The 14,610-nt window shown below is 54.9% G+C and overlaps 1 protein-coding gene across 1 annotated transcript in view; it reads left to right on the top strand.

Annotated features, from left to right (window-relative positions):
• The window catches only part of LOC102982910 (maestro heat-like repeat family member 5), a 40,785-nt gene that overhangs the window by 9,954 nt on the left and 16,221 nt on the right, over positions 1-14,610 (top strand). The window contains 8 exon segments of the mRNA XM_055091321.1: positions 4,192-4,419; positions 4,561-4,854; positions 5,637-5,716; positions 7,898-8,231; positions 11,696-11,731; positions 11,733-11,801; positions 13,111-13,246; positions 13,640-13,812. Of these exon segments, the coding sequence (XP_054947296.1) occupies positions 4,192-4,419; positions 4,561-4,854; positions 5,637-5,716; positions 7,898-8,231; positions 11,696-11,731; positions 11,733-11,801; positions 13,111-13,246; positions 13,640-13,812 (1,350 nt within the window).

Genomic DNA, 14,610 nt, shown 5'->3' with positions numbered 1-14,610 from the left:
TTTTTAATGCTAAAACTATTAATTACTAATAATTGAATTTAGCTAGATCTCAGGATACAAAATCAATATGCAAATGTCTATTTAATTTCTATATACTAACAACAGACAATTGGAAAGTAAGGTTTAAAAACACAATGACACAGCCACATGAAAAACATAAAAGACTCAGATAAATTTAACAAAATATGTGCTAGATCTTTACAAATATTGCAAAAATAAATTAAAGAAAACCTAAATAAATGGAGATATATGATCATGGGTAACAGGAGTCAATAATGTTAAGATGTCAATTCTCCCAAAATTGATTTATAGATTCAGTGCAATGCCAATCAAAATCCCAACTACCTTTATTATAGAATTAAACATAATCTATAAGTTAACATTTTATATGGAAATTTCAAAGGACCTAGAATAGCCAAAACAATCTTGAAAAAGAACAAAGTTAGAAGAATTACACTACATGATTTCAAGATTTCCTATATAGCTATCGTCCACAAGACAGTGAGAATTGACAGAGATTAAACAAATCGATGGAACAGAATAGAAACTCCAATATAAAAAAAAACCACACTTATATGGTCGATTAATTTTTTTTTTTTTACAAAAGTACCAAAGCAATTCAATGGGGAGTCTTTTGAACAAATGGTTCTACAACAATTGCGTTATCTAGGGGGAAAAAAAGAACTTTAATGCCTGTCTCTAACCATTCACAAATATTAATTTGAGATGGACCCAAGGTCTAAATATAAAAAAACGAAAACGCTTCTAGAAGAAAACACTGGAGACAATCTTGCCAACCTTGGGGTAGGTAAATATTTCTTAGGACCCAGAAAGCACTTATCATAAAAAGAAAAAAAGATAGATTAATTGGATTTCATCTAAATTAAAGCTTCTGCTCGTCAAACAATACTATGAGGAAAGTGAAAAAAGGGAAACCACAGACATGGAGAAAATATTCACAAGACATATATCTGACAAGGGACTGTATCCAGAATAAATGAAGAACTCTTACAAAATCAGGGAGAAAAAGACAAACAGACCAACTGCAAAAGTGAACAAAAGATTTAAATAGGTATGTCACAAAGGAAGGCATATGAATGACCAAAAGCCAAAGAAACAACAGTCAACATCTTGAATCCTCAGCGAAATGTCAATTAAAACCCGGGAGCCGCCACTAACCCACCCAGGACAGAGCTCAAAGGAAAGAGAAAGAGAAAGACTCCACCAAATGCCGGCGGGGAAAACTCACACCGCTGGTGGGATGGAGAAACCTCCTTGGAAAATCGACATTGTCTTACACAGTTACGACTCACCAGTTCCACTTTTAGGTATTAACCCCAGAGGCATGAAACATTCGTACACAAAATTACACATACAGGCATGTTCCCGGCAGCCTTATTCATAAGAGCGTCAAACTGGAAACAACCTGTACTAGGCAGACTCATTTCCTCCCAAAGATCCACCTGAGGAAACTAGAGAAAGAAGAGCGAGTTAAACTGAAGCCAAGAGCGAGTTAAACTGAAGCCGAGAGCGAGTTAAACTGAAACCGAGAGCGAGTTAAACTGAAACCGAGAGCGAGTTAAACTGAAACCGAGAGCGAGTTAAACTGAATTGGGAGATTGGGATTGACATATATACACATATGTATAAAATAGCTAACTAGTAAGAACCTGCTGTATAAAAAATAATTACATTAAATTTTTTAAAAAACTGAAACCAAGCAGCAGAAATGAAATCATAAAATTCAGAGCAGAAATAGAGACGTGAACTTGAGAATGCATGCAAAAATGCGGACAAGGACTTCCCTGGCGGCACAGTGGTTAAGAATCCCCCTGCCGGGCTTCCCTGGTGGCGCAGTGGTTGCGCGTCCGCCTGCCGATGCAGGGGAACCGAGTCCGCGCCCCGGTCTGGGAGGATCCCACGTGCCGCGGAGCGGCTGGGCCCGTGAGCCATGGCCGCTGAGCCTGCGCCCCGCAACGGGAGAGGCCACAATAGGGGGAGGCCCACATACCACAAAAAAAAAAAAAAAAAAAAAAAAAAGAATCCGCCTGTCACTGCATGGGACAGGCGTTCGAGCCCTGGTCTGGGAAGATCCCACATGCCACGGAGCAACTCAGCCCCTGAGCCACGACTACTGAGCCCGTGTGCCACACCTACTGAAGCCTGTGCGCCTAAAGCCCGTGCTCTGCAACAAGAGAAGCCACTGCAAAGAGAAGCCCACACACTGCAACGAAGAGTAGCCCCCGCTTGCCTTAACTAGAGAAAGCCTGCGCACAGCAACGAAGACCCAATGCAGCCAAAAGTAAAATTGATTAATTAATTAATTTAAAAATAAAAAGAAATGAATCCTTTAAAAAAAATGTGGACAAATTTCAAAAACATACTGAGTGAAAAAAATACCAGACACAGAAAAGTACACACAACATGACTCCAATTATTATGAAATTCTAGAAGAAGCAAAAGTAACCTATGGTGAACTAAATTAAATCAGTTTTGTAGGGATGGGGATTAACTAGGAAGGAGCGTGAGAGAGCTTCCCGGGGTGGTGGGAAATGGTCTAGCTCTTGATGGGGTGAGACATGTGGGTCTGTACATTTGTCAAAATTCTTTGCACTACATACTAAAGGTATGTGTGTTTCACTGTAAGTTAAAGGTACCTCGATTTTAAAACTATTTAAAACTTCAAAAAAATTTAACTTTGGAAACAGACGTGCTTCAAATTTCAAAAAATTTCAGGTTTTTTAAAAGGAATATGGTGCCCACCCTGTCTATTCTATAAACATTCTTAGACCCTTAGCAGGGTCTGGGGAAGATGCAGAATTAAATATATGAATATATCTGCTACAGAAACATGCAAAATTCACACTAATTCCCACAAATAGTGCCACGTCAGTTTGGGTCCGCTTTAGCCACCAAACGCTGGTACATGCAACAGTGGACAAAAGACAACAAAGGTTTGGGAGAGGGGACAGGGGCCCCTGGTGCTTCTGCAGAAATTAGGAGCTTCCAGGAAGCTAGGGTCCCCTGGGCATTAAGCAGACGCCTGTTCTGTGGGTGGGTGAGAGAGCCACCCGGGTCCTGCTGCACCCCAGCGTCCTGCAAATGGACTAGGTGGGGGACATAACCAGGGCAGACAGGCTCCTCTCAATTCTGATGTAGGCCGGAGCAATTTCTATTTCAGGGTCCAAGGGAACAACACCAAAGGGGGTGCAAACGGTCCTGCCTACAGGGGGCGCTCTGGGCAGGTGTTGGGTCCCACAAGGCCATGCGATGCCTTGTGCTCCAAGTATGGCACTGCTAGTGCTACTTTAGGGTAGATTCCCAGAAACAGAATCGCTTGGGGAAATGTATGCATGTTATAACTTTTAATTAACACGGCCCAAACCTGCACTTTAGTGCAATCTAATCACCTCCCCACCAAAGGACACTTACTTGCCAAAATTTGGTGGTTTTACTATTTGCCAGTCTTGGCCAGTAATCTTAATTTCCATTCCTTAAATATTAGCAAGGTTGAGTTTATATATCTCCATTTTTAAGTGGATTGTCATCTTTTTCTTACAGGTTTATAAAGTACTCTTTATCAATGATATTAACTCTGGGCAGTAGGTCACCAAAAAAAAACTACTGTGCCTTTCAACTTAATTTATGGTGGTTTGGCTGAACAAAGTTCTTGAAATGCTTATATTCACATTTACCAATCTTTTCTTCTTTGAAGAGTTTTGGGTTGGGAGCATAATCAGGAGTGTCTCTACCCCAAAGAATCTTAAGATCAAAAATCTTAGACTTGTCGAATTGTGGAAACTGGAAACATTGGAAATAGAGAAACCATGAAGTGCATAATGATAGAATCATGTGATGATAGAGCAGAACTCTCAGGACTTTCTATTTAGAAGAAACATTTCATTCATTTATTTGATCATTGGTTCATTCGTTCCTTCCTTCATTCAAAAAAATATATTTTATTAATATTTTTTTCATTCAAAAAAATATTAACAGAGTGTCAACTACTTGCGGGGCACTGGTCTAGGTGCTAGGGAGACAGCCGTGGGAAAACGAGACAAACCCTGCCCTCTAGGCACACACGCGCTGGTGGGGCCACCTTCAGGGGCCACTCGCTGGGCATCTATGCCGGCCGAGCGTCTGCCCAGCGCTGGGGACGTGGGCAGGCTCCCCGAGAGCGGTTGGGGGTAGGCCGGGCCGGTAGAGGCTCACGGGGCGGAGGGAGAGACCTCTCCGGCGCTGCCCGCCTCCATCTGCTCACAGACGGCCGCCAAGTCAGTCCAGTTTCTGAACGCAGAAGTGCGGTCCAAGGAGCTGCTGGGGGTACTCACCAAGCCCGACCGGACACATCAGGAGCAACCCCGGGAGAAGGTGGGCCACAAGCAGCCCTGCTGCCCGCCGCACAGGCCCAGGGGCTCTGTCCATGGGACACACACCTAGAACAAAGCCTGGGCCCCAGAAAGAAACAGAGGGGCAGGGGCGAGGCGGCAGGACTTGAAGCCAAACCCTTGAAGCTTCACCACCAGCTGGAGGGTTGCTAGTCCCAGAGCAGGGCGGTAGGGCAGCTACAGGAGCCCAGGGAGGCCCAGGGAGCCTGGACAGGGGAAGAGGCAGGCCACCCGGGCTGGACAGGGATGGATAGAGAGAGGTCAGGCTCAGGACAGGAAGCTGAACCCTGCCCCAGGCCTTTCTGCTCATGTACTCTGGGCTGATCCTTCAAGCCGAGAACAGCACCACGGTCAGGACCTGACCTTCACCACGGCCATCCTCACGCTGGTGGGGGCTGTCAGCCGCAAAGAGGGCGCCCAAAGCTACGAGCTCTCCCGGGTCTCTGAGCTCTTCGAGTGCCTGATGGTGAGTGCAAGGTCCTGGGGCAGAGGAAGGGCTTCCCGGGACAGAGGGGGCACCTCCCTCAGAGCAGCAGCATTCGTGAGAGGCACCCACTGGAAAAGGTTGGGCCGACTGGACTTCTAGAGCATGTACAAGCCCCTCACAGGCTTTCACACCTGGAAGCACATCTATGGCCCCCACGTGACTTGGTTCCTACAGGGACCCTTAGCTGGCCGGTACGTCCACTGCACAGCTGATGTGGCTGAGACCCAGAAAGGCCAGCACCATCCATTCCGCTAATACTGACCTAGCTCACACCACTAGTTACTAGAGATTTTGGCCTCACAGAACCCCTGGGGTAGTGGACGAAACACACAAGTGATGGACAATTATATAGTGATAATACAAATAATAACAGTTCTCATTTACTGAGCCCCTGCTGTGACTCAGACACCCTGCTTCTCATTCCTTGCTTCATGTGTAACACAAGGGCAACGACATCATGTTATCCGCGAATAAAAGAAGCCCAGAGCAGTTTGGAGACTTGCCCAAGGTCATGCAACTCGTATGGGGGTAGCCAGGATTCAGACATGACTTGTCTGATTCTAAAGTCTATGCTCTAGTTGTCTAAGTGGGGCCCAGGCCACAGAGACACCCCCCCCCCCGGGTAGGTGACGATCTAGAGCATAATCCTGTGGGTTACAGGGGTGCTGGGCAACAAGGTCTTTAGGCAGGGTTGAGACTTGGTGGCGGAAGTGGGATAGGCCCAGGTGTGAGTTGACTCAGGCTTCACCTGGGATTTCCAGCTTCTGATGGAGAAGGAGCCCCAGGACATGTTGTGCACGGCGACTCGCCAACAGGCCATCCACATCACCTGCAGCCTCTGGTAGGCTCCCCAGCCCCACACGGGACCTTGCTCAGCATCAAACAGCAGCCTCACAGCTCAGGCTTGGTACCAACAGGACAGTGAGGGGGCAGAGATCAGACAGCAACACCCTACTGGGCAGGGCTAGGGACATGAGCCAGTGCAGAGGCCACAGTAGGTAGGGGGTGGGCAGCTTATGGAGGCCAGAGCCACTGGGGCACAGCCACTCTCCAGAGTGAGCTGACCCACCCAGACACTCAAGCTCAGAGCAGTCATTCATGGTAAGACCCCAGCCACAGGCAGAGTCTAGAGCAGGCTCTAGCAGTTGGGCAAGGAATTGCAAAGGGAAACTGCGTCTAGACTCCAGCCAACATCCCAGGGAAAGGAGGGAAGCTAGAGTCCAGAGGGAATCCCAGGGCCAAAGGTGGGTCCTGATTTAGCGGTGAAGCTACAGGTGGGGTGAGGCTGTACCAGCCTCCCCACCCTGGCCAGGACAGGGTGAATCTGACAAGGGAGTGGAGTCCAGGGACTTCAGAGCTGCCTGTTCTCAGACTGCAGAGGGCCCCACACTGTACTGGGCAGGGTGGCAAGTGGAGCTGGGTGGGCCTTCCCCAGAGCAGGTCGCCCAGGTACCTCACCTCTCCAAGCCCCAGATTCCTCTGTCATTCACTCCACGAATAACCGCTGAGCACCTACAACGTTTAGGCGCTGTTCTGAGCTCTGGGGACCCGGCTGTGAGCCAGCAGGGAAGGTCCCTGTTCTCTGAGAGCTGACATCTGGGGACGGGGCACAGACCGAGCAGACCGCACGTATCAAGGGCTGATGAGAATAATGGAGAAAAATGAGGTGGGGGTGATGAGACAGGGAGGGAATGTAAAACCCTCATGGGGCTGAGAGCTAACTGAGGCTCAGCGCTGAGTCGAAAGTTGGGTGACTGAGGATTGATTGATTGAGTGAGTGACCCCGGTGCACCTAGCACCCTGAGGCTTCTGTAAGAAGCAGACTGAACAGAGACCTGAAAGGTGAGAGAGCGAGCCCTGCGGGTACCCGGCCAAGGGGAAGGCAAATGCAAAGGCCCTGAGGCTGGAGCACAGCTGGGTGCTGTAGGACCAGCAAAGGGCCAGAGTGGCTGGAGTGGAGTGAGTGAGGGGCGGGTACAGGTGAGGTCCCAGGGGTCACAGGGAAGGTCATACAGGCCACTGCAGGGACACTGGCTCTTGGCTGAGCAATGTGGGGCCTTTGTGGGGATTCCATTTGAGAAAGATGTCTGTCCTTTGGGTCGATGGTGAGCTGATGGCAGCACGCAGCGGGCAGTGAGTGAGGAGCACAGGTGAGGCCCAGACTGCAGGCCCGGGGCTGGGGTCGTCGGGATCCAGATGGCATTTAAGGCCAGGGATGGAAAGGAGACGTGGACCGAGGCGTGGGCTGGGGCCCCAGGGGCTGAGAGGGCGAGAAAAGGGGCAGAGCTGAAGCATAGGGGACGTAGAGGGAGGGCGAGAGATGAGTCAGGGAGCAGGGGAAGGAGTTCTGAGGAGGGGCTGGTCAATGCACCAAAGACACTGATGGCCACCCAAGACCAGGCCTCGCATCCACTAGGTAGACCAGGGGGTGTTCAGGGTGACAACCTGATTGGCTGGACTCGAGGGGCTGTGGAGAGAGCTGGGACGTCAGTGCAGACCACCCTTCTAGGGGCTGGGGGATAAGGGGGAGGAGAGAGGCAGGCTGCCTAGAGGGAAAGTAGAGTCAGGGGAGGGTCTCAAGAAGCCGTGGGAAGGTCCTGCAGCCCTACCCGTGGTAAAACAGGTGCCCTGGCACACAGGAGGCACTCAATAAACGGTAGTTTTACTCATTCAGATCTCAGAGTGAAAGTTTGGCGTCATTTGCCAAAACAGAACTGCTAAGGTCCCAAAGGTGTAAGCAGGGCTCGGGCGAGACCAGCCTGCCCGGTAGAGAGAGCTGGGCTGAGGGCTTCTCAAGCCCCTGCTCCCAGCCAGGCCCGGAGTCCCTTACAAATCCTGCCCCGAGGTCAACACAGCCCTGGGGGCAAAAGGCCGGGGGGCACAAGTGTGCACACGCGCCTCCGGGCAGACAGGAGGGACTGGCTCCCAAGAGGGGCCGCTGCTGCTGGGGTTGCCGACTCGCGTCCCTTCTGACCAGCGGCGGCCCCCAGGCCCCGCCCCCTCCGCCTTGTCCTCCACACAGTAAGATGAGGCCGCCCCTGGCCTTGGAGAAGAGATCTCGGCTTCTGTCCATCAGCCTCCGCAGCGTGTTGTCCCTGCCGCAGCTGGAAGTCCTGGAGAAACACACCTGCCTCTTTCTGGAGCCGCCCAACACCCAGGTGCGAACCTGGAGCCTGCCCCCCTTGGAGAGGGCTCCTCGGGAAGGGTGTCCAGCTCCGCCTGCTGCACTCGGCTTGGGAGGGGCGGGCTGGACGGGCAGGGCCCCTGACCCCCCCAGGCAAGGGCTGGGGGAACCCTGGGTGTGTTTCTTAACTGCTCTGAGCCTTCGTTCGTCCGCCTGTAAAATGGAGATGATAATCCTATAGAGCTAACGGTCTTGACACTCGGAGGGAAAGGAGACACTGGGTGACCCGTGTCTGGGGCGGAGCGGCGCTCTGTAAATACGAGTATCAGTGGCCTCTCTTCCTCCCTACCGGCACTGAGAGCACGCAGCTCAGTGTCACCTATGCAGCTACGGCAGCTGGTCTGGTCCGGCCCGTCCTAGTGGCGGGAGGAAGGAGCTCTGATACGCGCTCTACCCTCTGGCCAGAAGCCCATCCCCTCCCGAGTTCTGCTAAAGGGAAGCCGAACTGCGGGGAGACGCCTGCCATTGCGGGCAGCCGCCACCAGGGGGCGCGTGCCGCCTCGCCCGGCCCCACTCCCGCCCGGCGCCCACTTTGAGTCCACTGCAAAGGGCAGGGAGCCAGTGTTAACTGAGCACCTGCTGTGTGCCAGGCCCAACATGTGCGTTAGCTCACCTTCCCAGCAGCGGCCCGTCCAGAGAGCAAGGAAACCAGCTCAGAGAAATGGGGGTGTCTGGAGGGAGAATCAGGGTTGAACCCCACCCCTGCCCTCTGGGCCCCGCTCTTCAGGCCACCCCCCAGGCTGAGTCCAGGCTGGAGCTGGACGGATAAGCAGCTTGGGTGTAGGGCGAGAGTGAGGGGCCCCCCCAGACCCAGGGCAGACCGGTGGTGTACCGCAGCTGCCCTCCAGAAGGGTGTCGTCTGCCTACACCCCAGCCCTGCGGGAGTCCAGGGTGCCCCAGTGACCAGATGACGACCTCCCGGCTGGCTCCCCCAGGGAATGTAGCCGGAACCCAGGCACTGGGCTGTGGGACCTGCTCATGTGCATCCCGTGTCCACCTCCCCGCTGGCAGGGGGCTGGCTCCAGCCCAGTTCTCAAGTGACAGGGTAACTGAGGCGGCAAAGGTGGGCTCAGAGAGCTGAAGTGAGCTGCCCGGGGTCCGCAGGGAATTGATGGCCAGCGCCCCAGGGCTCTGCTCCAGTGAGTACTCCCTGGGGCCCCTCCTTCCCTGAACAGTCCTGGCTAGCCAAGCAGCAAAGACTGGGCGGGGGGCGGGGGGGGGCGGTCTCCTGTATGAGACCCAGGAATCGGGACCCGTGCAAAATGAAAATGTGGGTCTTTGTTTAAAACTTTTTGAGAATTTCAAGATGGAGACAGCAGAGCGTTAAATTGAGCACACGGAGCCTTCTGAGCCAGGTCTCCAGCGCCCCAGGGCTCTGCTCCAGTGAGTACTCCCTGGGGCCCCTCCTTCCCTGAACAGTCCTGGCTAGCCAAGCAGCAAAGACTGGGCGGGGGGGGGGGGGGGCGGTCTCCTGTATGAGACCCAGGAATCGGGACCCGTGCAAAATGAAAATGTGGGCCTTTGTTTAAAACTTTTTGAGAATTTCAAGATGGAGACAGCAGAGCGTTAAATGGAGCACACGGAGCCTTCTGAGCCAGGTCTCGTGCGGGCTGCACGCCCGTGAACTTGGAAATGAACTTCCCTCGGCCGCTGAGAAACCTGTGCCCTGGGGCGGGTCCAGACCACCCCTGCCCACTTTCCCCAGCTGCCCAGTGGGGATCACGGGGGGCCCTTCCCGGGCATGGTGTGAGCCCGCGGGTGTGCAGCCCGGCCTGGGAGTGTGCAGGAAGTGGGCACCACTGGCAGGGAGAGGCCAGTGCACGCAGGCCCCTCAGGAGGCCTCAGGCCTCCCTTCATCCCACCGGGGCTTGGCCGCCACCTGAGCCGCTCCACGTCCCTGCACAGACCCTCTGCAACAAGGCCTCGGAGGCCCTGGACCAGATGCCGCAGAGCTTCATCCTGCAGAACCCCACGAGCGGCACTTGCTGCTGTCGGCGAGGGCCGTGGGAGCAGTGCGGGTCTGGCACAGGTGGGGCAGAGGGTGGACAGAGGAGGCGGGGCCTGAACCGGGGGTGGGGCGTCGTCCGGGAACACAGAGGCTCGAGGGTTGTCCATCGCGAGGGATCACAGTAGTTTTGGGACAAGTTGGGGGCGGGGGGGCGGGGTGCAGCAGGTGCAGCCTGGTGGCCAGTGGGCCGTGAATGTCACACTAAAGGGAGTTGATGAGGAAACATGGCCCTGGCGGGACCTGCCCTCCTTCCGCCTGAGAGAACCTCACCTGCAGCAGGTCCCCGGCTGCGAGGGGTCTCACAAGCGCACCCACTCTGTCACTGCCCTCTGGGAGTCCCTCCCTGGTAAGAGGGAGACCAGCCAACAGAAAGGGACAGTCCAGGGTCGGGGGAGGCCCAGTCAGGGGAGGCTGCCTCTGCTGGGAGGGTGGAGGTTAGGGCCAGCGGGCCTCCTCCTGAGTGAGGACTGAGAGGGCCGATGGGTGGGAGGGGAGGGGAGAGCAGGGGCAGGAGGGCCCTCCAGCAGAGGGCACACGCGGGGGCAGAGCTGAGCCGCCTCAGCTAGCACAGTGAGCCAGAATGGAGGGAGGGCTGCGTGGCTGGAGCCTGGGGACAGAGCGGAGGCAGCGGGCAGTGGGTCAGGGGGAGGTTAGGTCAGCAGGGGCCAGGCCGCCTCAGGCCTGGCGACCCCGTGGAGGTGAAGGGAGCCGCTGCAGCAGGGGCTCCCGACCTGGGGTGCACGGAAGGAAGGCGGGGTGTATGAGCACGGCCAGGAGGAAACACCATCTGCGTTTTCCCTCACCTCGAGCTTCAGAGTAGCATGCCCCTCCCTGGGGGTGTTGGCAGCAGACCGCAGCAGTGCCAGCAGTGGCTGTCTGCCACCGACAGAGGCACGGTGGCTGTCACAGGACGTGACCGAGTCACAGAATCTCCCAACACTTTAACCTCATCCAACGTCAGAATCATCCACTAACTCTAATCATACATCCCCTTAACGAAGAGGCTCAAATGTGGCTTAAAGTGTTCAGCACAACTGTTTCAATATGCCTTTGTATTCCTTTGTAATTCTGTGCCTTTATGGTGTGCACAGGAAAGCACTGCTCTGCAAAGAGGTGCATTGTGGGGCAAACGGGTTAAGAACCAAGAGCTTCAAAGGGCCTTGAGCAGGAGGGGCGTGTCAGCTACAAAAGAAAGAAATGACCCCTTCTCTTGGGGCGGGGCTGCCCGGAGCAGAGAGATTAGCTGTGAGGCTGTGAAATGGGACAAGGAAGGCCGGACGGGGGAGTGGTGGCCATTTTGGGGCCTGAGCGTCAGCGGGGAGTGGGAGGGGCCTGAACTGAGGATGTGGTCTGGTCTTCAGTGGGTGTGGCTTAGGCCGGTGGGCAGAGCCTGGGACCAGGGTGGGCTGAGCCTGAGCCAAGGACATGGCTGAGCCGAGGAGTGTGGCCTAGGCTGACGATAAGTGTGATCTGGGCTGATGGGTGGAGCCTGGTCCAAGGGTGGGTGGGACCTGAACCCAGGGGTGTGGTCTGGGCTGGTGGTGGGCTTGGCCTGAGCTGGGGGCGGAGCCTGCCCGGAGCCAGGGTCCCAGGCTGCAGCACCCCTCCCTGCCCCCACCCATCTGCAGCACATGTACGTCTGGCTGGCGTCAGAGAAGGCACACAGAGCGGCAGCGGGGTGTACACAGCTGCATGGCCCTCCTCAAATTCCTGAGCCACAACCTCTACCTGGACGTGAGTATCCGGCCCTCTGGCGCCACATCCACGCCCCCTCTGCTGCCCTAGCCAAGCCACCTTTCTCCCAGAGCCTGCCAAGGCGCACGGGGTCCCTGCCACCAGGACAGCCTGGATCCCCGAGTCCCCTGTGGCCCGGCCAAGTAATCCCCCTTTTTACACACAAGGAAACAGGCTGGGTTGGGGGTTGGGGACCCCTGCTCAAGGCCTCCCAGCTGGAAGCTGAACCCAGGCGCCCTGACCCCTGACTCAGGAGACTGGGCTCTTGCCCAAGCACCTTGGAGCCTCAGGCAGGTTCTCCACCCTGAGCCTGTTTCTCAGGGAGATGGGAGGAAAGGAGTCCTCCTCAGAGGGATACCGTGGGAATCAGATGGGGGTGGGGGACCATGAAAGGGCTCATAAAGTGTGCAGCCCTGTCCAGACTAGGGTTGGCAGCTCTGCGTGGAGCAGCCACCATCCCTCACCCTCGTCCATCGCGATCACCATCGTTTCACGGATCACAGCCTAACCACCATCTGTCACTAACGCACTTGGGTTGAATGAACATCAGCACGTGCTCAGGTAGTGAGTGGTTCTACATCTATCGACCAAAATCAGCATCAATTCCTCCGGGAGACTCACGGGAGAGACGAGGAAATTAGTTCCTCAGCCTGGTGCCTGGCGGGCGTGCCTTTCCAATGAAGATGGACGGGCAGGCGAGCAGGTGGGGAGCAAGCTCGCAATGCACAGACCTCCCCCCAGCATTGCTTTGATGAGGAAGATCCCTCTCCAGGGGTTCAGAGTGTCTTCAGTTTACTCAAAATCAACTTCCGCAACACTGGACTGGGTCTGGGAGAGGCAAGTCAGGCGCTTGCCTCGGGCACGAGATTTGTGGAGGCGCCAAAACACTCTGCAAGCAAGATAAATATTTTAGTGGGATGTTTTAAACCATTAAATCAGCAAACTGTGCCCCATGGGCTGGCCACCTGTTGCTGTGAATAAAATTTTATTGGAACCAGGGCCGGGATTAGGGTGGGGTGAGTGAGGCAAGGTCATGGAAGTGCAGGCTCAGATCCCGTCTTTATTTACAATTTTGCCACTTTGTTCCTGATGGATCTTTTACGTTCATTTTGATTTATATATATATTACATTAAAATAGTATTTCTCTTGATTTCTGAGCTTTTTGGCCACCCCTTACATTTTGCCCAGACCCGAATCCCAGCCCTGGCACACAACCTGAGGGGATCCTTGCTGACACTGGCCGTGCTGCAGTAAGTACGTGGCAGGGTGGGGGTCTGCATCAGTGGTTCCCCTGCACTCTCACCACAGCCAAAAGAGGACTTCGGACGGATTGGGCAACTGGTGGGCACGCTGGGAATTCTGTGCCAGGACCCAGACAAGGCCACCCAGTGCTCCAGCCTGGAAGGGGTGGGCCATCTCTACAAGCTCCTGACGCGCCACAGAGGTGAGCCTTTGAGGACCACCACAGTGGACCCACTCCCACCCCTAACCACGGCCTCAGCCAAACCCACACCAGCACTCCTGAGCTCAACTCAACCCAAATCTCCCCCAGACCCACCCTCTAACTTCAGCCATAAGCCCAGTAATGGCCTTGTCCTGACCCCCAGACCCACCCTCTAACTTCAGCCATAAGCCCAGTAATGGCCTTGTCCTGACCCCCAGACCCACCCTCTAACTTCAGCCATAAGCCCAGTAATGGCCTTGTCCTGACCCCCAGACCCACTGACTCCCAACCCCACACTTGGACACAGACATAACCCTGATTTCAGATGATACTGCCCTACCTCCTGCGGGTCCCAACCTAGACCCCAAGCCCACCCTTGCCCGCCCTGGCCAGCAGGGGAAGCCTCGCAGGTGCAAGCACCGTCCCCCAAGCAGCTTTCCCAGGCCAGAGCGGATGGAGCCCCATTCTGGAGCGGCAGGGACCAGAAGGCCGCTCCCCCCAGCCCCCGGGAGAAGGCGCTCTCGAAGGACCGCGTCTTCCAGCCCGGCAGCTCCCAAGTCATCAAGGTCAAAGCCCTTAGAATCCTGGGCAGGTCCGGTGCGGGGGCGTGGCCATGCTCTGCTCTAACCCCCAACCACCGCCCCTCTGACGGGGCTCCCGCTGGGGCCAGGGTGTGAGTATTAAAACCGAGGCCAGGATCTCACTGCATCTCTGGGGATTAACTGAGAGCTTTGGAGAACCCGTGGCCCCTGGCCTGGGAAGGGGGAGTTGGGGGAGGGGGAATTGGAGGAGGGGCTCGAGATAGACTCTGGGGTCAGGCTGGAGTCCCAGCTCTGTCTCTCGTGGCTGTGCCACCTTGAACAAACCCCTTCTGTCTGAGCCTCAGTCTTCCTCTGTGAAATGGGCAGAGTGGTGCCGATGAGGTGCCAGCCACCAGGAGCTCCTAATAAACGGCGCTGGCAGGGTGGCTCCCATGGTAGATGTCCTCTGAGGCACCATACGATGTCCTTCCCATTGAGATTGATTTTGCAGGATGACCATCTGCAGATATAGCCCCGCCTTCCTCATTTTCCCAGAGGCCTCTCCTCATCCTCTGAAAGCCAAACCCTCCTTCTTCGAAGGCATATCGTGTCCCCCCCTTTCTGCTGTCATCTGATCTCCCGTGGCCAGACCCTCCTCGGTCCATGGCTTGGGGTGCCCAGCAGTTCCCTGGCATCCCTTTCATCATCCCAGTGAAATCCCACGTCTCTGTGACCGTCTGTATCAACGTGCATTGCGTCTTTTCTGAAGATGAGCGAGACTGGGGCACAGGGCATGGGCTTGATGCTGGCGTTGGCTGGACTGGCCATGTTTCGTGGAGCCTC

The sequence above is a fragment of the Physeter macrocephalus genome, chromosome 15, assembly GCF_002837175.3.
Source record: "Physeter macrocephalus isolate SW-GA chromosome 15, ASM283717v5, whole genome shotgun sequence".
Lineage (NCBI taxonomy): Eukaryota > Metazoa > Chordata > Mammalia > Artiodactyla > Physeteridae > Physeter > Physeter macrocephalus.
Note: the sequence above shows the minus strand (reverse complement) of the source record. Positions and strands in the feature narration are given on the sequence as shown.